This window comes from Lynx rufus, unplaced genomic scaffold (genome assembly GCF_022079265.1).
Source record: "Lynx rufus isolate CCGP_SWC_20201006 ecotype Redwood Valley unplaced genomic scaffold, mLynRuf1.p SCAF_1, whole genome shotgun sequence".
Taxonomy (NCBI): Eukaryota; Metazoa; Chordata; class Mammalia; order Carnivora; family Felidae; genus Lynx; species Lynx rufus.
Window position 1 is genome coordinate 118,786,725 of NW_025814823.1, and position 27,799 is coordinate 118,814,523.

At 42.1% G+C, this 27,799-nt stretch overlaps 1 protein-coding gene across 2 annotated transcripts in view; it reads left to right on the forward strand.

The window, feature by feature from the left end:
- The window catches only part of ARHGAP26 (Rho GTPase activating protein 26), a 427,668-nt gene that overhangs the window by 260,860 nt on the left and 139,009 nt on the right, over window positions 1-27,799 (forward strand). For both annotated transcript variants that reach the window (XM_047086326.1, XM_047086334.1), the window contains exons 15-17: window positions 7,560-7,647; window positions 9,284-9,342; window positions 10,857-10,962. In XM_047086326.1, coding sequence (XP_046942282.1) covers window positions 7,560-7,647; window positions 9,284-9,342; window positions 10,857-10,962 — 253 coding nt within the window. The remainder of the gene's footprint in view (window positions 1-7,559; window positions 7,648-9,283; window positions 9,343-10,856; window positions 10,963-27,799) is intronic.

Consider the following 27,799-nt stretch of genomic DNA (forward strand, 5'->3'; position numbering starts at 1 on the left):
ACTGAGTTCTGCCTAGTGGATATTCCTCTGGTGACAGGCAGAATGTTGACTGTGAACCTAATTGTGCTGTTGAAACTTCATTTCCCTTTTTTTGTGCATCTTGATTAGTATTTCACCATGGTGGTGAAGGAATTCAAATTCTGTGTTGATGTGGGGTTTTTTTTCCTCATTCTGTACTTTTTTCCTTTTTAACTAATGTCTAAAGCAAGGTTAGTGCTACAGAGAACACCTGGAAGGTGTTAAACTGCAAAGGTTTAAAGCACCAAATTACAATAGCATGCGTCACCCACAGATTTCTGATCCCCACCATGAGCTGTCCTTTCTTACTCCTCTGAGATCTTGAATGTCTAGACAGACATTCTTTTTTCTGTGCCCTTCATTTCCCATGTCCTTGTACAGAGTAGCATAAATAAAACGAGAAAAGACTTCTTTCAGAAGAAATCCTAAATAGGATTCTTTATGTCATTCTTCATGACAACTTCTGAGATCTGAAGGCTTGCCTACTAATGATTGGAAACAGCCCCAGACTTTGAAGACTGTAGACTCACGGAAGCAGCAGAGCCATGCAATGCATTCCAGTTTTACCCATCAGTAAAGGAGAACAAGACAGATGGTGCAGGACTGGGACATTGTAGACTGTTAGGATGAAGGATTGATTGGTATTAACCACAATCCTGAGTTCTCGGGTAACAGAGAGCCCAGATGCAAGCCCACCTTCCTCTCTGCCCATCCCACCATCACTTGTGCTTATTGGAATGCTGCAAGCAGGTTCTCAAAAGACAGGGATCTATCACGGTAAGAGCTTTTGGATCTTACTATAGCAGTGGGTGTGGATACTCTGGATTCTTTTTTTTTTTTTTTTAATTTTTTTTTTTTTAACGTGTATTTTATTTTTGAGAGAGAGCAAGACAGAGTGTGAGCTGGGGAGGGGCAGAGAGACAGGGAGACACAGAATCTGAAGCAGGCTCCAGGCTCTGAGCTGTCAGCAACAGAGCCAGACTCAGGGCCTGAAGTCACGAACCGTGAGATCATGACCTGAGCCGAAGTCGGGCGCTTAATCAACTGAGCCACCTGGGCACCCCTGGATACTCTGGATTCTTAGGCGCTAGATATAAAAACATACAAAAAATATGAAAGTTATTAAGATGTATGACTTATGTAATCAGAAAATACAAATTTACTTATCACGTTGGTACATATTAAATCTAGTCTGGAAAGAATTACCTATAGGATAAATGAAGTCAGATTTACATAGTGGATAGTATATGTTTATAAACTTCCTTAAAGATGTTGTGGAGATGAAGAATGTGAGAGGCTCGAGAAGATTTTAAAGACAGTGAAGAAAATACAACTAACATTTGTACAAGCAGAGTAAGATCCGTGGTATTTCCTAAGGAATGACAGAAAAATCAGTGGAACAGACAAGAGCATCTAGAAATAGGACCCACACATATAGGGTCAATTGATCGTTTTTGTTTTTGTTTTTAATTAAAGGAAGCTTGATTTTTTTAATGTTTTTTATTTGGGGGGGAGGGCAGAGAGAGAGGGAGACACAGAATCTAAAGCAGGCTCCAGGCTCTGAGCTGTCAACACAGAACCTGATGGCGGGCTTGAACTCGAGGACTGTGTGAGATCATGACCTGAGCTGAAGTCGGATGCTTAAACCAGCTGAGCCACCCAGGCACCCCGCTCAGTTGATGTTTGATAAAGGCATCAAGATAATTCAGTGGGGAAAGGATAGTCATTTCAGCGAATGGTACTGGTGGGAGAAAATCCATATGGGAGAAAAATAAATTAAATCTTTGTCTTAGACTATATATAAAAATTAACTCAAAATGGATCATATTCCTAACTCTAAGAGCTAAAACTACAAAACTTGTAGAAGAAAACAGAAAATTTTGGTGACCTTGGTTTAGAAAAGATTTCATAAATAGAATACAAAAAACTGGAAACATAAAAGAAAAAACGTATAAACTACAGCCAAATAAAAAACTTAAGCTCTTTAAAAGATATTAAGAAAAAGAAATGGCAAGCTACAGATGAGAAAAGTTTTGCAAGAGGTGTATCTGGTAAATGACTTGTATCCAGAACATATTAAAAATAACTCAAGTAATTGAGTAGTAAGAACACAACCAACTCAGTTTTAAAAATGGGTAAAAGATTTGAACACTTTACCAGAGAAAATTTACAAATGACCAAAAAGTGCAAAAAAAAGATGAGCACCATGATTAGTTCTTAAAGAAAAGGAAATCTAAAACATAAATTATCCTTTCATGCCTACTAGAATAGCTAAAATTTCAAAATTAGACACCTGACCATATCACATGCTTATGAAGAGGTTGCTGTAGGAAAGCAAAATGACCCACCCGTTTTGGAGAACAATTTAGCGATTTCCGTTGAAGTGAAACATACTTACTATATGACCTACTCCTACCATTTTTTACCCAGTTTCACTACTAGGTATTGACCCAAGAGGTGAATTTATAGTCCATAGAAAGACCTGTATGTAAATATTTATACCAGCTTTGTTCCTAACAGTAAAAACTTGGAAACATACCTAATGTCCATCACCCAATGAATGGATGAACAAATTGTGGCATATCTGTAAACTGAATGCTACTCAGTGATGAAAGGATTGAACCACTGGTACATATAACAGCTCAGATAGATTTCAAGAGTATTAGGCTTGGTGAAAGTGGTTGCCAGGGCTGGAGGTGGAGGGAGGGGGTTGATTTACAAGGGCGCGGGGTATTTTGTGGGTGATGGAAATGACTTTTATCTTGATTGTGGTCGTTACATGACTGCATACGTTTGTCACAAATGGAAGTGGGTGCTCAAAAAGGGTGAGTATACTCCATAAATTTCAAAAATACACATAGAAGGTTCTCAACCTTCTTCCTCATTAAAAAAGGCAAATTAAAAACATGACCTTTTTGTCCCCACCTCTCAGTTTGGCTAACATCAAAGTTTTGGATGTTGTTGTCAATGATTTGGGGAAGGAGTCACTCTGAAATCTCATGGGACAGTCTCTGGGGGGTAGTTGAGGAATACCTTTCACATTTAAAAATACGTGTACTTCTTGAACTAGCAATTTCACTTGTAGGATTTTTTTTCCTAAATGTAAGACAGGTACAAGGAAACAGTAGTTGATATCGCTGTTTCTCACAGCAAAACCCAGGGAACAGCCTCATTTGCCTCACAGAGGACATCAGCTGTGGTGCAGGGACAGACTGTGAGGTAGATAAATTTATGTGCCAATAAGCAACAATTTCTTAAGATTCTGTTAAATGAACATAGTGTACAAAGTGACATGTACAGTGTACTTTGGTTTGTTTCTAAAAAGCTGTAGGTATTTATACGTGCGCTTGTGTGTGCATACACTGTTAGAGATATTGGAGCTGATCAGGATGACATTTCTGAGACGATTTCTGCTTGTAACCACTGCTTCCAGTCTGTCTCCTATTTTTCTCAATTCACGTGGTAGTAGGTTCAGGAAGAAATACTCATGTTTCACCTTCCCCAGAGGCTGCCTTTCTGTACCTTGGTCTCCTCCTCTAGCTCAGGTCCGTTTACCATGCATTGCATGGTGAGGTCGCATGGTGGAGAGACATGTACTGAGTTCAGAAGAAAAGTGTAATTACGTCCTTGGCTCATATTCGGATGCCACCAGGAAGCTCTGCTAGGTGAAGGGGTAGCATCGGTAAGGGAGGTGTGGAAATTGGCAGCACTTTCTGAAAACGAGGTGGTTTGGGAGGCTGTCTTCAATTTAGTTTGGATATTAAATTAAATTGGACATCCTCAAGTTATGAGCCTTGCCTCTTCGGTGCTATAAAAAGCCCTTTAGCCGGGCTGTAATTTGACTCTCCTCTCTGTAATGTTACACAATATTCCTATGGTTACAGAGCCCGAATAAGTGGAAGCTAATCATTAGTTTGCTAAATGTGGTCCCATGGAACAGTTCATAACTCCCAGACCTGCCAGCTGCTGCTCGTTTAGTGTCATGCTCTCTCCTTGGGTAGAAGTTGGTTTGTTCCTGCGAATAATGTACAGTAACAGTTGTCTCGCGTCCAGGAGCCGTGCGCTATGGCAGCCCTCCATGTGGCTCAGGGATGGGGATGGGGAAAAGGTCAGGCTAAGCAGAGTTTTTTGGTACATACTCTTCCACAGGAAGAAACCATTAAGGGAGTAAGAGATGACAAAGCAAGAAAAGAATTAAAGCGGCAGACGTTTTGGACATTGGGGTTCACTTTTCAGAAATTTGCTGTGATAGAACTCTGGAGTTGACCGTTCTGTGACCCTAGAAATCAAATTGCGCTCTCTAGGTTGTTCAGTGTTTGTTCCGTGTGGCAAGACAGACTTCATTAATACCCAGGGTCACCTGCAAAGGCGTGTGCTGCCTTTAAGGGCCAAAGAGTTGATAAGCTGGGGTCTTTTCTATCTCATCTAATATGTATCAGGGGAACATACTGAGAGCAGTCAGTACTGGCTGGAGTTGTGCCCTTACCTGGGGATTAGAGCCTAAATCCTTAATCTACTCATGATTATTTGGCATCTTCCTACTAGAATGAAAGTGGATTCTTTTCCAGTAAATGGAAAATCCATTGTGCCCACCTGTGACTCATTCCTCCTTCCAGCTGAATGGCTGTTGACTCTGTAGGAGAAATGTCTTTTTCCTTTGAGACTGTCCAAAAAGAGTCCAGTGGCTGTCTCTGCTCACCTGCTGTATCATTTAGGTCTCTTTGGATTATTCAAAAAAAACAAACCAACCAAACAAACAAACAAACAAAAACCTGACCTTCCCTGGCTTAAGGAAAAAGGGAATTTATTGGCTCATAGGACTAAAAAAGTATGGCTATATATACAGACTCCACCCCTATCATCCAGACCACCTGTCTCTGGCTTCGTCTGTCAGACTTGACTCTGAGGATCTAGATGGTGGCACCTAGCACAGTTGGATAACCTTGCAGGTAGAAGACTAACAGGGAATAGCAGACAGGCTTCCCCTTGTCTTCCAGAAAGGTCCTGAAGTTCATTCTGATGCAGCTGGCTTAGGTATTGGGCTAATCCCTGAACCAGCCATGAGGCCAGAGAGATGCTGGGATTTGATTGGTCTGTCTGAATCTTATCCTGACGCTCCCTGGAACCTGGAGCCTTCCCCCAGGCACGTGCAGTAGGAACCAGAGAAGAATAACAGCGTGATGGAACATGAGGCACTGTGCAAAAGGAAACAGGAGTGAGCGTTGGGAGGCAAATCACTAACTAGTCTTGCGTTTGAGGAAGCTGGATTCTGTCTTCAGTTTCCTGAAAGACATCACTTCCGACCACGTCAACAGCAGTAAGGTGGGGCCCTATTGGTTTGTGAAATCATTCATACTCCCCAGCCTCTGCCTCTTATTTTTATTTACCTATGGGCTGCCCAGGAAGACTAACCATAGGAGTGGTCCCTCCCTTAATAATAAATGCTCCTTTAAAATACACACCTTGATTTACTAGTCTACACAAGAGGAGACAAGAAATGATAAGGATCCATTGTAATTATGGTGGTCCCCATTGCACTTCTCGGCTTACGGTGGTTAAAAAAGTACTTATAAAAGTAATGGAATACCACTTTCCTACACCAGACACAAAAATAAACTCAAAATGGATGAAAGACCTAAGTGTAAGACAGGAAGCCATCAAAATCCTCGAGGAGAAAGCAGGCAAAAACCTCTTTGATCTTGGCCATAGCAACTTCTTACTTAACACGTCTCTGGAGGCAAGGGAAACAAAAACAAAAATGAACTATTGGGACATCATCAAAATAAAAAGCTTCTGCACAGCGAGGGAAACAAGCAGCAAAACTAAAAGGCAACCACCAAAATGGAAGAAGATATTTGCAAATAACATATCAGATAAATGATTAGAATCTATAAAGAACTTATGAAACTCAACACCCAAAACACAAAGAATCCAGTGAAGAAATGGGCAAAAGACACGAATAGACACTTCTCCAAAGAAGACATGCAGATGGCCAACGGACACATGAAAAAATGCTAAACATCACTCATCATCAGGGAAATACAAATCAAAACCACAATGAGACACCACCTCACACCTGTCAGAATGGCTCACATTAACAACTCAGGCAACAATAGATGTTGGTGAGGATGCGGAGAAAGAGGATCTCTTTTGCACTGCTGGTGGGAATGCAAACTGGTGCTGCCACTCTGGAAAACAGTATGGAGGTTCCTCAAAAAATTAAAGTAGAACTACCCTATTACCCAGCTATTGCACTACTAGGCATTTATCCACGGGATACAGGTGTGCTGTTTTGAAGGGACACATGCACCCCCCCCCATGTTTATAGCAGCACTATCCACAATAACCAAAGTATAGAAAGAGCCCACATGTCCATCGATGGATGAATGGATAAAGAAGATGTGGTATGTATGTGTGTGTGTGTGTGTGTGTGTATACTGGAGTATTACTTGGCAATCAAAAAGAATGAAATCTTGCCATTTACAACTACGTGGATGGAACTGGAGGGTATTATGCTAAGTGAAATTAGTCAGAGAAATACAAAAGTCATATGACTTCACTCATATGAGGACTTTAAGAGACAAAACAGATGAACATAAGGGAAAGGAAACAAAAACAATATAAAAATAGGGAGGGGGACAAAACATGAGACTCATAAATGTGGAAAAAAAACTGAGGGTTACTGGAGGGGTTGTGGGGGGGGTGGGCTAAATGGGTAAGGGGCACTAAGTAATCTACTCCTGAAATCATTGTTGCACTATATGCTAACTAATTTGGATATAAATTTTTAAAAATAAATAATAAAATTAAAAAAAGTAATGGAATAAAGTCATAGTATAGAAAATATAAAAACGATTATAGTTCTAACACTTTAACCCAATCACTATTTTAATTTTAGAGTATTTCCTTTCAGCCTTTATTCATATAAGTTTCTCACAAACTTTTAAATCTTGGGGTGTTTTTTTGTTTTTGTTTTTTTGTGTTTTGCTTGATATTGCGTGATAAGCTAGGCATTATCCATAGTGTTACATGGTTAGCATTATCATATAAATGCAACATAATATTCCATCGGGAAGACATGCCAAAATTAATCATTCTTCCATCATTGAACATTTAGGTTATCTCCTTTTAAATTTTTTTCTGCTGTTGAAAAGCATTAGTGTGTATTGAACATTTCTGGGGTATGTAACTTAAATCTTGCTTTATCTTATTTCCTGAGGCCAGATTGTGAGAAGTGGGATTACAGCTTCAAAGGGTATAAACATTTTTATGACTCGATACATATTGCCAAATTGCTTTTCAAAACTATTGCATTTTATTTCTTCTGCCTCCAGCAATTTATGAGAGGATCATTTCACTGCATTTTTGCTGTCCATAGACATTTGCATTTTTAACCATGTTCTTAGCCCACAAAAAAATAGGTGCTGTTTTTGTTTTAATTTGGATTTCTTTGGTTAATAGGGAAGCTGAATGTTTTTAGCATTCTTGTGTTTAGCTGTATTTTCTGCTCCTCTTTACACATGGTCTTTTCTTCTTTTCAGACCCCAAAACTGCTTCTGAGGCGGAGACTGATATCTGTGCCGAATGGGAGATAAAGACGATCACTAGTGCTTTGAAGACCTACCTAAGGTAGGGGCTTTTCATTTGCAGGGCAGGGTGCTAGCTTGTTATCATGCAATCAGGAAGAAAGCAGTTTTATTTTCAGCCTCCAGAGAGCTGCTGGGTGGGTGTCTGAGATGTGGAAACAGCTCATGTGTGGGTGCAATTAGCTCAGCTGGTCACACCAGTTGTAAGTCCTCTGTACTTGATGGGGTGCCATGGTGCGATGGTGCCATTGAGTGATTCAAGAAGCTTTGCTTTTTATGAGAAGCCACTATGAGAATCAGCCTTTAACAGAACTTGAAATAGGCTCTTTCCTGAAATCCCCAAATACTCTATTAAGAAAAGAAGGAACCGCATATCTCATTCTATTGACAGTGTGACTACATGTCCTGTGTATTTTGGTGGTTTTGTGCCTTGTACAGATTGACTGTGTTGCTGACATTGGCCATTGAATATGAGAACTTGACGGGTATCCCTTTTGACTCCTTCTCTTACGTTGGAAAACATTCCTTTATTGAAGAGACTCCTTTTCTTTTAACAATATATGTCCTGTTCGTCCTACGTCCCTGCCCCTCCCTTGGTTATTAAGGGAATGGGTGAGTCTAGCTGCCTTCATATTGGTTTCATGAAGTGACCAAAACTTACACTGGACTTGAAGGCTAGGGGAGGGTCCAGTGTTCAACAAAGAAGAGAACTACACTCATGAATTACAAAAGCGTTTGTTCACGTTTTGCGAAGATTCATTTGGCTCAAAAACCAAGGAGAGCAATGGGAAAGGAATGAGTGATGCAGGCTTTATTGGCTATTGGGGAATTGATGGAAGGATCTTGAAGTCATGAGTAAGATGTAATGCTAGTGATGATCAAGAGTCAAATGAGGGGATCCAGTGAGAATAAAATAAAATCTGAGCCAAGAATAATTTATAGTGTGTTGAGAAGCTTTTTTGGACTGTCAGAAAAAAAGCTGAAGTTTACAGTTAAACATACTCAGTAAACATATTCTTTAAACATTCATACCACAAATACTACCATTGTGGTTTATACAAAACTATATTACAGAGGTTTGTATTTAGCACTTATCTTGTGGATGTTGATAGTAATTAGCTAATAAACAGTAAGTATAAAACATTAAAAAAAAACAGATAAAATTTGATTATACCTTGCCTAACGTTAGGGGATCTAGCCCTTTGGCATTCTGGAGAAACACTCGGTCGTGAATTGGTCACAAAAACACAGAAGTCTCTCATAGTGTTTCCAGAGGAACTGACTGTAATAACAAGCTGCTGGGGAAGACAAGAGTTTAAGCACAGGTAATTGCAAATGTTTAGTTAGTTGCCTTTTTCTCAGACACCTCTTAAAAGGCTGTTGTCAATGGGTGAGTCACCGACTGAAAGGGAAATCTCTTGGTTTGTGCTAGACTTTCACATTAGCACTTTCCTGGTTGTAACTAGGAAACATAGTTGCATCCATTCCCTTTGAAAAGAAAGAGTGAAAATGTCATGTGAAATCTCAGGACCCTTTCAAAAGGGAAACTCAGTTGGACTAAGCTGAGTTGCTGTTGTGTCCTTTGATCTTTGTCTCTATACAGTTGGGCAGCATCTAAGCCACGATTTGTAGTGTGATTGTTTTTATGAAGCTGACTTGTGTATATCCTTTTATCCCAGAATGCTTCCGGGACCACTCATGATGTACCAGTTTCAAAGAAGTTTCATCAAAGCAGCAAGTAGGTTTTCTTTTTGTCACAGTTGTAAGAGGGAAAGGGATAGATTTTTCTATTTCAAAGAACAGTCACTATCCCAAAATAAATACTTTCTACCCTTTATATTTTGAGTGTAAACTACCAACATACATGCTCATGAGGTAGACACAAAATAGAGATGAAACTAAACTAGGATTGTCAAGGGCCTTGCTACCATGTTGAATTTACAGTGGAGAGGAACTTCAGAAGTGTGTTTTGGGGTTGGGGGGAAGAGAGAAAAGCAAGTTTGGCTTTCTAATTTTGATTATTGGAGTTCTAACTCCTTGGGTTGTTTCCCAGCCCTTGAGTAGCATTTTGCAGAATGAATCAGAGTTCGCACATTACCTAAATTGAGCATTGGAAGTGTTTCCTTGAATATGACACCATTTATATAACTTCCCAGTCCTCTTTCCATCATGGCTTCCATTTACAGCTTATGATCATTCTTCAGCTATATCGTCCAGGCCCCTTGCGTCATATCACTGGTATTAAAATACATAGGGATTAGGTGCAAGCTACCCTAAATATACTGGAATCTGTCGACGTGGGGCAGGGCTCCTGTAAGGAGCAGTAAGATTCTCTATCAGATTTAAATCTGGCGTGAGTCTCCACCGTGTTATTATGTCAGGAGTCTCTGTGCCTCTCTCTCTGCTTCCTTTAAGCCTTCAGAGTCCATTTACCCTGGTAGTCACTACTGGCCTAATTGATTAATACCTATTGTTCTGGTGGCCTTATCTTCTCAAGTTGTCTCCTTAAAAAAGGGAGGAGAAAGACTTGAGAGAAAGCTGGGAGTGAAGATCATGTTTATGTGATTTCTTTCTCAGAGAAATTCCAAACCTGTAGCAGCCATTCTCTAATTAAACCTCACATCAGTCCTATAAATAGGTGTGGTGAGCACTATCAGTCTGTGTCCCAGAGAAATGAAGCCACTTGCCCAAAGTCAGCCGAGCCATGGCAGGCCAGGATTGAGATTACAGGCTGGCAGGAAGATTTACATATTTTACCAGCCATTTCTTCTACCAGGCTGGTTGGTTGTCATGCATGAATTGAGAACAACCGGATGTTACCTTTGATTTGTTGGATGCTATCTTGAGGCGTTGTTTTGATACTTGAGACCCTTGTAATGTTGTTCATGTACAATTTGTTTATCATTTGACAAGCGCATGAAGTTCCTCCCTTCCTTGAAATGAAGCCGTCATTCTAGGAAGCCAGCTGCTACCAAGTTTGTGCCTGCTCTGAGTGTGCAATTGACTGGCTCCATTTCGTCCTGTCATCATTTTGGCTTGAATTCTCTGACGGTCATTTTTTTTAATAAACTGCTACAAGAAGCATCATTAAAAACACTTCTAGATCTAGTCATGAGTACGGAGAACAGGATCTTAAACCTTTGAGAAGTCCTTGGTCTCTTAGGGCCCAACCTTTGATTTCCTTTGATTTTGTCTTGCAATCTGATTTGCCTGTGACACTGATCAAATACTACCTCCTTCTTGCCTTTGCAGAACTGGAGAACCAGGAGTCTCGAGTCTCTGAAATCCATAGCCTTGTTCATCGGCTCCCAGAGAAAAATAGGCAGATGTTACAGCTGCTCATGAACCACTTGGCAAAGTAGGTTTGACACCGAATGCTGCCCTTTTATCACCCCTAGGAAGTTCATGTCTTAGCGCTAAAGCTGGTCTCAATGCTGCTTATGTTTCCCTCTCCCTCTATTGCATCAGGTATGTCGGAGGCTTAGGAAAGAAATGTGTGAAATGTTCACTGCAGTGGATAACAGCACCAAATGCCAGCTGATCTTTGCAGAGGAGGCTGGGGAAGTGCCCATGATATCGGGCCACTAGGCAGAGTTGTCAGGGGGCTTTTGCTCTTGTGATGATCAAGGGCAAACAGGAATATGTCATCTGAGATAACTGGGTCACAAGCAGAGTTTCCAGGAGTTCTCTGTCCTTGTGATAATCAGAGACAAATAGGAATATGTTGTGGGTTTATAGACCTGGGATTTGGAGTAAAGAGGCCTGGGTTCTAGAGTTGATTGTTCTTAACAAGCCACTTTATGAGTACTGGACAAGCCACAGAACCTCTCAATTCCTTAGTTTCTTCATCTGTCAGATGAATGGATAGTAGGCTCCCCTTTAACTACAATGTCACTGATTTGAAAAGTAACATGTATTAAAGCCTAGGGAATAAAGGAATTTGGCAAGTGCCCACTTCCCCTCCAAGATCATCAAAGCATTCTGCGAGAGGCCTGATTTTCCTGCTAAGAATATTTGCTCTTGGAATGGTTTTGAATTTGTGTACTTGGTATTGCTGGACCCTTTTAGGAATGGCCTTCCTGACTTCCCTTGCTGTGTCAGTGACTACATGTATGTATGTTCTAACCTTCCACTGACTTTGATGAATGTCTTTGGAGACTGGCGTATTAAAAAAGACAGAGTAGGGGCGCCTGGGTGGCGCAGTCGGTTAAGCGTCCGACTTCAGCCAGGTCACGATCTCGCGGTCCGGGAGTTTGAGCCCCGCGTCAGGCTCTGGGCTGATGGCTTGGAGCCTGGAGCCTGTTTCCGATTCTGTGTCTCCCTCTCTCTCTGCCCCTCCCCCGTTCATGCTCTGTCTCTCTCTGTCCCAAAAATAAATAAAAACGTTGGGAAAAAAATTAAAAAAAAAAAAAAAAGACAGAGTGTAACAGCTAACTTAAACCATTAAGCCTTACATTCTACTGAACTGATTGATGTGTTATACATTTGGCCCTTTCCCACACTTTCCTCATGCCATTAACTCAGGTCTTTGGGATAAGTTGATAGTGAGCTGAGGAAGATTATACCGGTTTGTTTTCATATTTCTACCAAGCACTTGATCCTACCATTTGGGGAGAGAGTGTACGTGTTACCATGAAGATTTCTGCAGATCTTAATTATGAAGAAACGAGAGTGTTTAGCATGTTGGTCAGAAGCAATTAGGCAGAGTCCAGGTTTGCTCCATTATTGGTCACATGTATTTCTTGCAGCGCCGTATTGGAACTGCGTGTTCAGAAACAATTAAGCATAGCAGAGAACATGCAAGCTTACAAGGAGAATGCCCAAAAAATGTCAAAGAATTCTGATGAAGTGTGTTTAAAATAATGGGAATTGGACTTTCAAAAGTAACTCCACATGCTCAGAGATGACGGTTTGGTGCCTCTTCCACACAACCCAGTCAGGCATTTGTTAAATGGAAAAGCTGTTTTAGATCTTAATTGCAAAACTTTGCACACTTGAAGGGCCTTTCCTGAAACGGGCAGTTCCGGATACTTACTCCAGCCAAGTATGTGTGGGGATCCTCGTGGCTGTTGTATGGCCACTAGGTTTTGAGCCTCCTGGAAGCAGCTGGAGGAGAAGGCTTAGCAACCCTCTGACAGCGGTGGGCTTTTCAAGCTGTGGAGCTGTGATGAGAGCTTAATTGGACTGAGTATGAGGGAGAGTAAATGGTGATCCAGAAGAGCCAGTACTGAATTTGCCCATTGTAAAACTGCCCTGAGGACTGAGCCTGTTTATCTCCTACAGGGTAGTTTGCTTTCTCCCTCTTGTCCAACTCAGCACTCTCAACCCCATTAAATTCAGTTCATCTTTGTCCCTGAACTAACAAGGAATAGAACTATAAGATGGAAGTGACAGCTTGACCTTGACTTTTTGCCTTCTAACGAATTTAAACCAACTTTGTTGTTGGAGTTAGTTATAGTATAGCATTTATGGAGCATTATGCCTTGTTTTTGATACCTCACTGTGACTTTCTTTGGTTCTATGGGGTTATGTGGTTTTTTGTTGTTGTTCATTTAATCGTTAAAAGAAATCTACATAGAGACTGCAGAGTGACTCAGCTGATGTTACAACACACAGACTCAGGTTCTCAGCAGGCTGTGTTCTTGGTCTCAGAAGATGGGGATTTAAAGTGTCTTGGAGGAGATGGGTATAAATGAGCATTGCTGAATCCAGTAAGGAGTATTTATTTAGTTCTGAAAAAATGCTTTGGCACCCAGAGGAGTTCTCAGATTCCACTTAAATGCTGTATGCTCATTTACAGCGCTGTCCCATTTTAAAATTGACCAGGAGAGGCAAGTTAACTGGGAATAAGGAGTTTGTCTGTTTAGTCCAGTTTTCTCAGTTTCAGATTTACCCTCGGATATGCCTCATCTGTTGTTCCTCTGGTCCACTTACTTAACACTCAGCTTCCTTCCTAAGTTTTGGTTTCAGGGCTGGATCTGCTGGAAAACTCGTGTTCACTTCTCTCCTTACCTACCGTGTTTGCCCTGTGCCTCTCAGGAGTCTGATTCAAAGGGAAGACATTTTGTATTGTGTATTTCTTAGAGTGCTTTTTTGAAATACTTTCCAAAATTGATTTATTTTCACTGTGGAGGGAGAGTTAAGACATTTTATATTTAATCCCATGTAGAAATGTGTTCAGAGGGGATAAAAGTCTTAGAGGAGGATATAGTTACAAACTCAAAAAGCCTTCAAGCAAATGATTACCAGGGAACATCCAAATCATAGAGCTCTTGGGTTTGTTTCAGACCTCAGGGGGAACGTAAAAATTACAGGCAACTCTGCACACATTTTTGTTGTTAAAGCTTAAATCTATGATAATTAGGTGTTTTCTTATTGGATCCTGGAATCTAGTATACAATCTGGAGTCATGTGCCTAGTCACATGCCCTCAAAGCACAGTTAGACTCACTTTGGCTGTGTTTACACTTGACATTGGGGGACCACACCCCTGCTCTACTAAATTGAACTCTGTTTGGGAATCTGCACATCTGGTTCATTTCCCAGGTAATTATGATGCAAAGAGTGTTTTGAGAACCACTGGCCTAGAGAATGGGTCACATGCAGGGGTTTTCTAGGAGAGAGAAATGGCACTGAGTGGAATGGATTGGGATTTAACCAAGTATTAGACTTTGGCTCAAGCATCCGACTTTGGCTCAGGTCATGATCTCACCATTTGTGGGTTCAAGCCCCACATCAGGCTCTCTGCTGACAGCTTGGAGCCAGCTTCAAATTCTTTGTCTCCTTCTCTCTCTGCCTCTTCCCTGCTCATGCTCTCTCTCTCTCCCCTGCCCCTCAGAAATAAAATAAACATTAAAAAAATTTTTTTTAAAAAGGAAATAGGACAAAGAACCTCCAAGAAGTGAGTTTAAAAAGGAGATTTTTATAATGAAATTACTAAAAAAATCCAGTTTTGATTTCCCATATCCTTACAGTTTGACACTGCATTAAATTGAGTTTCAGCAAATGACTTTGTTTTAAAATCATGCATAAAGTGGAGAGGGTGGGTGATGGGTATTGAGGAGGGCACCTTTTGGGATGAGCACGGGGTGTTGTATGGAAACCAATTTGACAATAAATTTCATATATTGAAAAAAAAATACAAAAGCCCTAACTGAAAAAATAAATAAATAAAAATAAAATCATGCATAAAGCATTTTTAATAATAGAAAACTAAGCTGGCTGTGGGGCCTTGTGGAAATTAATCAGTCAACCTCTTGAGCCTCAGTTTTCTGAGTTCCCTTCTAATCATGTGATTCTGTGTCTTCATCAGGTAGAAGGGGTGGAAAAGAGAAGAACATCCCCATCTTAGAATTGTACAAGGAAATAGGAGTAGATGAATAATAAAGACAAATTTCATGGTGGTTTCCTCATGTTTATATATTATGATGACTCCAAGTATCTTGTATATCCCCACACATACCATTCATAGTGGCTCATCGTCATTTTATTACAGTGTTTATGCTGCATTGGGAGGATTTCAAAGGACTCTCCATGCATCAGGAGTGGCTATTAAAAATACCTTTTCACAGCTGGTTTTCCCAAAGCACTTACTGAGAAATCAATCTCAGTCTCTCCTTTTTTGAAGCCACCATTCCTTTGTTGCTAGGATGTTGTCAAAAGGGTAGAGGCATTTTCTTGCTCCTCCAAAGAGGTAGTGTATCATTTAGGATGCTCTGGGATGTAAGAAACAAAATCCAATTCAAAATGGCTTAAACAGTAAAGGAATCTGTCTCTCATTACACAAAATCAGTCCTACAGGTCAGTTAATTTCTTGGTTCAGGAAGTACTCAGGTTATTTCTATGGTCTTGCTCTTAGCCAGCCTCCTTGTGTTGGCTACGTCAGGGTCATAAGATGTTGTGTTGCATCCTTGCACATCTGTGGTTGTTCAGAGGCAGAAAGAACATTACTTATTCTTTGCTTCTCTTTTTAAGAGCCATGATGATATTTTCCTCAGAAGTTCTCCAGCAGACTTCCCATCACATCTCATTGGTTTGAAGCAATCTCCAGCAAGGGGAAGGGGGCCACCGTGATTTTTTTATACCAAACAGGACTTACCTGGGCCATATGTGAGAGGCCTGGATATCAGTATAAAAGCAGAGCTCTGAATCAGCAGTCCACATTGCTTACTGTAAAAAGTCTTGTTAAAAGAACATTTGCAGTGTCTGGGTGGCTCATTTGGCTGAGTGTCCGACTCTTGGGTTATGGTGCCAGGGTTGTAGGATCAGGCCCTGAGTTGGGCTCCGTGTTGGGTGTGGAGCCTGCTCAGGATATTCCCTCTCTCTCTCTCTCTCTCCCTCTCTCCTTCTCTCTCTCTCTCTCCTTCTCTCTCTCTCTGTCCTTCTCTCTCTGTCCTTCTCTCTCTGTCCTTCTCTCTCTCTCCTTCTCTCTCTCTCCTTCTCTCTCTCTCCTTCTCTCTCTCTCTCTCTCTCTTTCTCTCTCTCTCTTTCTCTCTCTCTCTCTCTCTCTCCCTCTCTCCCTCTCTCCCCCTCTCCCCCTCTCTCCCTCCTTCTCTCTCTCCCCCCCCCCACCTTCTGCCCCTCTTCTCTGCTTGCTCTCTGTCTCTAAAACAAATTTAAAAGATCAAAAAACAAAAAAACACTTAACAAAGAGCATTAAAGCTATTGAATGATCCTCACATGGTGTGTTAACTCGATTTAGACATAGGCCAATTTGGGAGGGGAGACTACTACATCTGCAGTGTGGGCACACACACACTAAAATTACAAGATTCAGGGGGTGGAAGGTGAGAGAGAAATGAGGAGGGCAAAATGAACTTTAGTCTCATTGTCAGCTGCTGATTTCTATTATTCTGGTCATTACCCAATTGTCTCATGTTTATTTGAATGATATGTTACTTGTTGTGGCCTTGAAAAAAAGGACAAAATTCTGTAGATGGCAGAAATCATGGAAGAATATTGCGGGGCAAATGCTTGGCATACAAGTGAGACCTTAGCAAAATATGTAGACTCCATTGTCACAAGTTATCAAGGGTTGAGCGTTTAGTGGCTTGGCTGTTTTCACCTTCCTGTGACGGGAGTATGAGTACTTCCAGGCATTCCTGCAAATCAAGAAGGATGTCTTCATATTTCCTTCATGATCTAGAAGCAGAGTGAATTGGGTTCGTGTGCAAATGCCTGTGGTTATAAAGAAAGTCATTGTTAGGCCTTGGCACCAAGGAGGATGGACCATAATGGTTAACTAGCATTTTCTGAAGTTGTTTAAGAAAGGGTTAGAGTAGGGGCGCCTGGGTGGCGCAGTCGGTTAAGCGTCCGACTTCAGCCAGGTCACGATCTCGCGGTCCGTGAGTTCGAGCCCCGCGTCAGGCTCCGGGCTGATGGCTCGGAGCCTGGAGCCTGTTTCCGATTCTATGTCTCCCTCTCTCTCTGCCCCTCCCCTGTTCATGCTCTGTCTCTCTCTGTCCCAAAAATAAATAAACATTGAAAAGAAAGGGTTAGAGTAAAAGGAAGTGTGCATGGATACTTGGCATTAACGTATATCTCATAGGTACTCTAATACTGCTTCTTCTTCCATCCCGAGTCTAAAAGATAAGATTTAGTTTAGTGAAGAGCTGTTAAACATGTGAGAAGAGCTAGTTATTTCCCCATCAAGACTAGTCCAAACAAAATAGCTGTGGAATTTTACAAAGCACATTTAAAAGAAAATAGTACTTTTGAGATGATGACTTTCTAAGACGGAACGCTCCTGTGAGCTTCTCTGGCGCTCTTCCCTCCGCCATACACCCTGGCTCCTAAGCCTTTCTTCTCGCTAGTAACCACTGGCCACCCGCTGCTGCCAGTACAGAATTGCTTGGCTGCTGAGCCACTCACTGGTGGTATACCCTGATACCCCCATGGAGCCATGTTGACCACATTCTGCAGTTCCATTTGGCTTCTGTCTCACTGAATCCTACCCTGCACTGCTAGTTCTGGTGATTTTAACCCCTTTCTGTCTCTTAAATCTGTCCACCCCCCCTGTCCCAGCTGGCATCATCTCTTTCTGAGACTGCTTGCAAAGGCCTCCTCGCACCTTGCTCAGGCTCAGTTCCAGTCCCCAGAATGCACACTCTGCAGCCGGGGAACTTGGAACTCTACAGATCTCAACTTGGGATTCCCTTGCTTAAAAATCTTCAAAGGAAGCTTTCCCATTGCTCTGAAGATACCGCTCTGGGTATGGCCTCCAAGGCCGTGTCCACCTCGGACCCTTTCACACTCAGCGACGTCATCTTGTGTCCCTCGTCACCACTGCATCCCTGCTGCATAGTGCACGTAGACATTCATGCGTATTTGTTGGGTAGAGGCATGGAGGGTCTCTTGACCATTTCTCAAACATTCTCTTCCCGGCTCCCTCTTTTTGCCTCTTTCAGTTCATTTTCCTCTGTGTGGAATGGTCCCTCTCTAGCCTCTGCCTGCCAAAGTCTACCTCATTCTTTAACCCTAACTCAAATGCCATTGACTACAAGAATCTGTTCTGCCTCAAGTGCCCTCTCACTTTCCTCAACTCCCATAGCCTTTGCTCATTTCTCCCTTCTAGTGTGTATTACATTGCACCTTGTGGAAGTTTAGCAAGTGTCTGCCTTCTCACTCCTATTAGGTTGTGAGCTCCCAAGGGACAGGCAGTCTGTCTTCCTTTATCTTTTGTTTCTTGCCTAGAGGTGGCAAACAAGGGCCTCCAGCCAGAGCAGCCCATACATGTGTTCTGTCTGGTATTGTGGTTCCACATGTTGCTGTTTATAAAATTTGGACAGGTTTCCAACATTTTTAACTGGGGTGATTTTACTTGAAAGAATTTAGATCTCTTTGCTCACAGTTGACTACAAGTGGGTAGAGTCCGTGCTGTCTCTGTTGTCCCTTGTGCCCCCTACCTGCCTGGCCATGGGGTAGGCATTTGGATTTTCAGTCCCTGGCCTGCCTATCTGCTAATCCTGAAAGAGAGGCTCGATACTGGACGAACACATAAATAAATGAACAAGCAGAAATGGGCTGGGAGAATTATTTCCCTGACCAGCTCTGTGTTTCTCCTGAAATATTTATTATTTCTGATAAATTGGAGGTCCCTGGAAGAAGTGGAAAGAAGTGCTTCTGGGCCTGTTTATGTGTATGGGCTGGGGGAGGGGGGGAGTGTATTTTTTTTAAGACTAAGAATGGGATTCTCAAAGGACCTTCTCTAGCTATTTTTGGCAGAGTGTAAGGAAAGTTCATTTAAAGTGACACTGCAAAGAGGACAACCACATACTTGAAAGCAAACAGGCAACTTAGCACTTTAAATTAATGGAAGCGTAGGAAAAAAAATCAGAGCTCTACCCTCACTCAGCCTCGCTGCCAGACCTTCACTTACTTTCAACTCAAAGGTGTCTCTGTCCCGTGACCTTCCAGGCTTTAGGGTTAAGACAAGGCAAGACACAAGTTTAGTTGAAATTTTTGCTCTGAAAAAACAAAACAAAACAAAACAAAACAGCGACATTTCTGAATTCAAGGAACTAAATCTTTCACGTCATAAGAAACGCCCATTCTGCAAGGGGAAATGCTTGGCTTCAAGCTGTTACTGCACAGCGTCTTGGAGCGCCTTTCATTTGGGTCTTCTGTTCGTACTGAGTTGTTCCACTTCTGTTGGGTTAATTTTTTCAATGACTTTCCTGTTCTTTGATGTACCTCTTCCTCTTCTGAACCCAGAGTCAGCCACGGAGCTCCCTCTCAAATTCCAGGAGGAGCAAAGAGAAGGATGCTATCTTTTTTCCCTTTCTTAGGGGCTGCTCCCATTTATTATGGGGTATCACAAAAGTGAGAGTGTTAACTAACAAGAACATGACTTAGTTTCTTCTTTGCCAACTTTTAGCAGAGCCAGCTGTCTGTCTTTTCCTTTTCCTTTCCTTTTTTTTGTCTCTTGCATTTCTGAATTTGAGTCATCTTTCCTTTTTTCTCGATGCATCTAGCTAAAGGTTTGTCTCTTTGGTTTATCTTTTCAAGAAATCAGCTCTTAGTTCCCTTGATCTTTTGTGTTGTCTTTATTCCCCCTTTCATTTATTTCTGCTCTGGTGAGCCAGACTTCTGCATTAGCCCCAGAATTGGTTTCGTTAAATTCTCTTTGTGGCTGAGCAGCAGTGATTGCCTGACTCACATTGTTTGGGGCGCTGATGCCCTCTCTTGTTGTGTCCTCTTTGCATCGAATGGTAAGCGTTATCTGTAATACTTATTTTCTTACACTGACAGGTTTCCTAACCAGTTCTAAACAACTGTTGTGGCTCAAACCTGGCAGCTGCCACGAGGCAGTCGACGTTCATCAGTGAGAGCACAGTGACTAAGAGGCCATTTCTGGACCCAGACAACCCGGTCTTGCTCTTGTCCCTTCTGTAACCTTACGTGAATTGTTTCACTATGCCCGAGTTTCCTCTGAAAATGGAGATTGAATAATAGTGTCAGGAACTTTTAAATTAGCACATCAGATCCTTTTGGCTTCTCCTGTGTGTACCTCAGCCAGCAGTGCAATAACCAGTTGTGTAGGCTGCACCCTGCTTCATGCAGTTAGAGCTTGGTGGCTTGTCACCTCATGCCCATTCCATGTGCCTCCGGCCTCTTACCTCCCACCCCGAGGAGGCATGACACATAATGGCGTCTCTACCTGCACAACCTGGAAGCAGGGGGATATATTTTTTTAAAACTCCCGAGGGTAAACCTTTGACTAATGGGAGGAGGGAGCTGGGCATTCCAAACAGTAATTCTTAGCCACTCGTGAGATGGTTCCAAGAGACAGAGCAAGTGCTGGGGCTTGGACCAGCCAGTGGCTGGCTTCTCTGGTTCATTCCTCCTGAGAACTGCCTAGTAAAGTATATAGAGGTAAACTATAAAAGCCTTCAGCTATTTTACTCTTCTTTCTGGGAAGCCTAGAGACAGCAATAGCACCTGCCTTCTTAGGGTTGTTATGAAGATTAAATGAATTAATCCACATGAAGCTCTTAGAAGAGTGTCTGGCATATAGCACACCCACCATAACTGTAAACTTGTACAATCTGTTTGAGGAATTGGGGGGTGGGGGGAGGAGGATCATGGAGCTGTGCCTTTTAAAGTGAGGGAAGATGGGGAATTGTTGAAGCAATTAAACCAAAACAAGTCATTCTTACCCAGGAAATGGATGGTCCTTTCTTCATAGTTCCATTATTGGCCAGCAGATCCCTTAGGGCTTGGTGCTAAAAACACAGCACACGCAGCTCTTGTCCACTTGGGAGAATTGTGTGTGTGTGTGTGTGTGCATGTGTTCATCTTTGCCTTGGTTTGTTTTGGTGGTGGTTTGTGCACATCTGGCCCAAAAGGCTGACCACGGCTCTCACCCTTCCTCACAAGGTCATCTGGGAGAAAGAGCCCGTTAATTCCTGCTTTCAGGCCATACCTTACACCAGGCTTCACACTTCCCTGTGAGTATTCAGTGCTCTTCATGAGTCAAATGCCCTGTAGAACAGTGCACCTGTTAGAAAGAAGCTCTGTGGGGTTGATTTCTTTGGGAGGTGAGCAACTACTCACCTTCACCCTGCTGCTTCTTAGTGTTGCAAGGCTGATTTCATCTCAGAAATAGCTGTCTGTGCTGCAGTTTAATAACTGTTAATTTCCTGGAGGGGAATGACACGTTATATCATGAAGACTCATCTTAGTCTGCACAGTCTGGAAATTTCCACTCCTCTTTGTGATCTTCAAAATGTTTCTCTTTGTGGGAGAGTCTGACTTCCCTTCGTTCTTACTCAGTTTCACTGCCCTCTCAGATGCCATTCCCAGATTAAACATTACCATCCTCTGTGAAAACGGTTCTCTGTGCCTGCAGGTTACCCCGTAGTACACTTGAGACACAGATTTCCCTCTGAGTTACTGAAGTCTGTATTGAGGTATTAATCTATACTCTGAGGAAAGTTGTACGTGTATTTATCCTCATTCTGTCTTGGTAGACACTCTTGCAGCTTAAAAAGAAGGTTTGAAGAAATCGTCAGGTGGTTTGAATTTTGGTGTCCATCTTTTCTGCTTTCTCACAGGTATAGACAAGTTTTTCTTGCAGTAGTTTAGTATACTCCTTTATTGTTTTCAATTTGGTGGGATAAATGTAAATCATTATTTCTTGGTTCTGTGCAGTTGATGGTAGAGGAACCCAAATTGTTTGGCCTGTTGCTATATTGCAAGCTTGTGTTCTACGCATTTAGGAGTATAACAGAATTTGATAGAATAGGATCACTAATTTATAAAAGTCCAAGTGTAAGTGAGAAAATGTGATGACCTTAGGCCTCAAGAAAGAGCTGCTATATTGGGTCATTGGTTGTAAACGGCAGAAGTCAACTGTGGTTAATAAAAAAAGAAGTATTTTATGAAAGTATTCTAGGTCAGTCACATAACTGAAAGTAGAGTTGAACCATCAGACATGGGAAAGCAACCTCATGGGCCCTGAGGTGCCTGGTATCCTACTCTCCAACTCCATGTTCCTATGCCCTTCACTCTTCTAGAAGATTGTCTCAGATCTTGCTACCTATTTTACTGAGAAATCAGGAGAACTTCCAGAAGCTACCACACCTGTGCCTGTTTCTACCTTTCATCCAGGTATGCTAGAGGAATAGTCTTGTGCTTTTACCTAAAGGCAACCGGTGCCCTGGGGCACTAGAGTGGATTCCTTTTTTTTTTTTTTTTTTTTAAGTTTATTTATTTTGAGAGAGAGCGAGCTCTGGTATGCATAGGTGTGGAGGAGGGGCAGAGAGAGAGGGAGAGAGAATCGCAAGCAGGCGCCCAGCTGTGAGTGTGGAGCCTGACTCCAGGATCGAACTCACTAACCATGAGATCGTGACCTGAGCCGAAATCAAGAGTCAGATGTTCACCCCACTGAGCCACCCAGGGCACCCCCCACACCCCCCGCGCTGCTTCCTGACTGCGTCCATAAGGACTTGACTCCAACAGTTTTCCCCTCTCTCTCCTACATTATCAACTTTTCAGTCTCTGTTGAGTCTTTCCTTTCAGCACGTGTTATAATTTTTGTGATCCTTCACAAATGAAAAACAACAACCACCACCTTTCCCACTCTTGCCTCCCCTTCTAGATACCGCCCCATTTCTTTCTGCTCTTCTCAGCAGAATCTCTCAAATAGTTGTCTGTGTTACTGCTCCTAAATCCTCTCTTGAACCTACTCCACATGGGCTTTTTTACACCCACTCCTCCACTGAAAAGTGTCATGTTGGTGTTGCTAAATCCGTTTCAGACTTCCCTTCCCTGATCATTCTGAAGCTTTTCACAGTTTCTCACTCCCTCTTCCTTGAAATGCTCTCCTCACTTGGCTTCCAGGGTACCACACTCTCCTGTTTTTCCTCTTCCCTTCTGGCTGCTCCTTTTTAGTCCTGTTTGCTGTGCCCCAGGGCTCAGCCCTTGAGTCTTTAGGCCTGATCTCACCTTCCTCGTTCTCCTCCTCAATGAGGCCTTGCTCTAAGATGGTAACTGCCAGCCCTTGTGCTCCCTCTCTGCTAGCATTGTGTCATTTTTTCCTTAGCACTTATCATTATTTCATATACTCTATATACTTGTTTATTGTTGTTTTCTTCTCACTGAAATGTAAGCCCCTGAAGTCAGAGACTTCGGTCTGCTTCTGTACTGCTATATCCTCAGCATCTAGAACAGTGCTTTGTACATAGTAGGAGGCACTCATAAATATTTATTAACTACTAAGTAAAATAAGAGGTGGAAAATATCCAGGGAACTCACGGGTAGCTCCTTTGGAGCACTGCATTTGGAATGTCCTAGCTCTGACCACCTGGAATCTCTCTTGGGATTCCATGCAGATTTACATTCCTAGTTAAAGAGAGTTCTAATACCCTCTCTTGAGTAATGCCCCCGCTTCTCTAGTGAGGCAGTAGTGGGGTTCTCAACTGACATTCTTGGTGGAACCACACATAATGAGAAAGGGGTAATCCAAGGAAAACTGGATGCCATTATTCAAAGGATGCTGGATGGGTAAAAGTACCAGGTATTCGTTGTGTTTGCTGAGACACTATTTTTTGCCTTACAGATTCCCTTTTGTATAGGCCTTGGCACAAATATTAATTCTCTGGTAGATCTCCTAAGTGCCTGGGTAACCCTGTTATGCATCATTATTTAGAAGATGGGGCCATCAGAATGATAAAAACAGCAAACATAGCATTCTTGGATTTCCCTAATACCTCAGCTCAGTTCCCCAGAATGCTTGTTTCTCCTTCTACATGAGCTAGTACTTTATAAAAGCCTGGGGCCTCCTTTCAGAGCATGCCTTCAGAAGTGCCCTGCTCCCAGGGTCATCCCCAGTGGAGTTTGACCTGGAGTGGAGGTGCCGGCGCTGGCTCAGGTCAGCAACACCCAGCCCTGGGCCATTTAAACCCATGTCCTTAAGTCACCAGGCAGGTGGCAGTTTTCCATTTCAAGCATGTCTCTCTGTCTAGCTGGCTAATCAGGTTTTCTTGTTCTGTTGAGAGATAACCTTGACATTTTGCTTCTTTAAGAACTATACTTCCTTTCTCACTAGAACTGCCACTTAACCTGCTTAGCATGGCGCCCAGATGAAAGTTTTCCTCCCAAAATAGTTAGAATGTTTCACAAGATCATTCTACCTGGCTCTAGCCAGATGTTTAATGAGGCGGAGAATGTTGGCAAGACCGTAGATTATCCTTTCCTTGTCATGTCATTAATGTGCCGTGACTCTGGACATGAACAGGCCCATCAGAAATTGTTTTAGTCATGGTTAAGTCTGATCTTACTCATTTGAAAAAGAAGGGAAACCTTAGGCAAATGTCTTGATACTCACTGGTCCTTCTAATGTTCCTCCTTTGGACATGGGGGGAATCCAAAAGTGAATCCCTGATGAATAGATCTGTAAAGGACCAGAATAATGATTCATTTTAAAATAAAGCCAAAAGGAAACATTCCAAAGTGAAGCACATTTCAGTAACAAAAATTCCCAGTTACATGCCATTTATTATTAAAGGAGGCTGTCCCTGTATCCATATGCTCTTTGGGATTTGGCAGTGTTGAAACCAATGATATTTGTGTTGTTGATAATCAAGAGCATCTCTGAGGCACCTGCGTGGCTCAGTCAGTTAAGCATCCGACTCTTGATTTGGCTCAGGTCACGATCTCATGGTTTGTGGGTTGGAGCCTCACATCGGGCTCTGTGCTGATGGTGCAGAGCCTGCTTGGGATTCTCTCTCCCTCTTTCTCTGCTTCTCCCCCACTCATGCTCTCTCTTTCCCAGCTAGCATCTCTGCTGAAGCTAGCTAGGACAGAGCTGGACTGAGAAAAAGACATGGGACAGCACTGTTGGCATCTATTTCAGCATGTATTAATTTCTTGAGATCCTGTTATGCACACGGCACCTATTCAAGATGCAAACTGTTACTTCTGTTAGGAGGTGGTAGGAGGGAGCATTGGCCCCAAAAGATGTCCTACTCCTGTGTTGTTACAGACTCATTTTATGCACAATCTTGAGGAAGTTTACCAAATCTTGGATTTCTTTGTCCACAAAATAGGGGAATTCTTCTTGTAGTAAAAAAAAAAAAAAAACATGCATATACACAGACATACACATACACAGTGCAGTTAAGGCAAACAGTCTAGGGGTGCCTGGGTGGCTGAGTCGGTTAAGCACCCGACTTCCGCTCAGTTCATGATCTCGCGATTCGTGAGTTCGAGCCCCGCCTCAGGCTGTATACTGATGGCTCAGAGCCTGGAACCTGCTTTGAATTCTGTGTCTCCCTCTCTCTCTCTCTGCCCCTCCCTCGTTCACACTCTGTCTCTCAAAAATAAATAGACATTTACAAATTTTTTTTTAAATAATAAGGAAAAGAGTCTAGAAGGAGCTATCCACAAATATCTTAACTGTTATCTCTAGATACGTGGGTTTTCTAACGTTGGCTACTTTATCTTTGAAATTTTGTAAAATGATTATGTGTGCTATTTTTAAAAATTACCATTACTTTTAATGAATGGAGCAGCTTTTTGACTCTGAGCCCCTTTAAAATCAAAGATATCTAAGATTTTATGCACAGGACTGGCTAGGACAAGACATGACAGTCAGTCCTTGGGTATTCTGAGATAGAATCCCTTTTGTCTGCTTTTGTTCCCAATCTTTTGTCTGCTTCGCTGCTCATTTGCATTTCTACCTGAAAGTGGGCAGCAGAGAGAAAGAATGCATGTCAGCAATGCTGGAGATGGTAAAACTTTAACCTGAAAAGGTTTTGGGGTTTTTGTCCCCAACTAGTATTACTAATGACTTTTAAATATACCAATTTTTGTTTTTCTCAATTCCTTACCTATCAGTTAATTGAATGTGAGTTTCACTGTTATGGTATAACTAGTTTAAAAGAAAAATAACAACAAAAACTGCATTGTTTTTTGTTTCTGTATTGTGTCTTTTGGTCCTGTTTTCACGTATTGTGAGGGTCCACTCATCCACCATGGACTTCTCTCTTTTCCTCTTGTAGTCAATCTATTCCAGCCTGTGGAACCCAGAGCTTTTCCTACCTATCTCTCTGCCCAGATGTGCCAGCGCAGGGGTTAGAAAACCCTGCTGCTGCTTTTTGTATGGCCTTATGTAAGTTCATGATGGTTATTTACATTTTAAAATAGTTGGAAGAAAATAAGAAGAATAGCTCATGACACATGAAAATTATAAGAAATTTAAATGTCAGTGTTGATAAAGTTTTATTGGAACAGAGCCACACTTAATCATTTACGTATTATCTATGGCAGTCTCCAAATTACACTGGTTGGTTGAGAAGTTGCAGGAGACACCATGTGGCTCTCAAAGCCTGAAATATTTACCGTCTGGTTCTTTAGAGAACCAGTTTGCCAACTCTGTGCTAGAGACTCCTCTTCCTTGGATGTCTTTGAGCTAAGACCTGTTGAGACATGCTAATTCATTCAAGAGATGCTTATCAAGTGCCTGCAGTGTGCCAGACCCTGTGCTAGACACAGGTATCAGAGGTGAACACGATGCCTTTGCTATTAAGAGGAATAGCCTAGAGAGGAATGTGGACATGTCTACAGGTGAACCACAGCATCTGTGTGCTGCTGCCCAGGTGTGAGGTTGGGGCTGTGGGTGCTCCCAGCGGGTGCCCTGACTATGCTGGGGAAGGCAGGAAGAGAGGAACGAGGTCTTCCTTAGGTCGTGGATAACCAAGCCTTGATAGCTTAAAGCTGCATTCTTCTACATAGGTGAGTTTTAATTATAACACTAGAATTGTTGCATTAAAGTTCATTGTTAACTAGAATAAGAGTTGTCATAATCTTAACAAGAGAGCCTTTAACGTCTCGATTGTGCATAAAAATTATTGCTCTGTTATGGGATCAACATTTTATAGAGCTATGTAAATAAACATCGTATAGAATGACTTTAGTTTATCATCATCGAAATTAAAATTTTCTTGTAACAATCACTGTTAGCTATGCACTTGGGAGGGGGAATAGACTTTTACATTAAAAGTGCAATTTTCACTTGCTTTAGGTTTGTTTTTTTTTTTTTCACATATTCCTTAGTTCATTTTTAAAAAGTTAACTCTTCTGTACTAAGCATGTTTGTTTTTTGTATAAAAAGATCACTGACCCCATTCAGGCTTTCCTGAATCATCATGTTGGGGGCTTGGTGGGGGGGTGGGCAGGGAGTTTTATTTATTTATTTATTTTTTTGTAATGTTTGTTTATTTTTGAGAGAGACAGAGTGTGAGCAGGGGAGGGGCAGAGAGAGAGGGAGACGTAGAATCTGAAACAGGCTCCAGGCTCTGAGCTGTCAGCACAGAGCCCGACGCGGGGCTCGAACTCACGGACCGTAAGATCATGACCTGAGCCGAAGTCGGATGCCTAACCGACCGAGCCACCCAGGTGCCCCTGAATTTTTATTTTTTTTTAACGTTTATTCTTGAGAGAGAGAAAGAGAGTGTGAGTAAGCAGGGAAGGGGCAGAGAGAGAGGGAGACGTAGAATCTGAAGCAGGCTCCAGACTCTCAGCTGTTAGCACAGAGCCTGATGCGGGGCTCAGACTCAGGAACCTTGAGATCATGACCTGAGCCAAAGTCAGATGCCCAACTGACCGAGCCACCCAGGCACCCCAAGGGAGTTTTATTTTTTAATAACTGCCCAGGTGGTTTGCATCTACACCGAAGTCTGGGAACTACTGTTA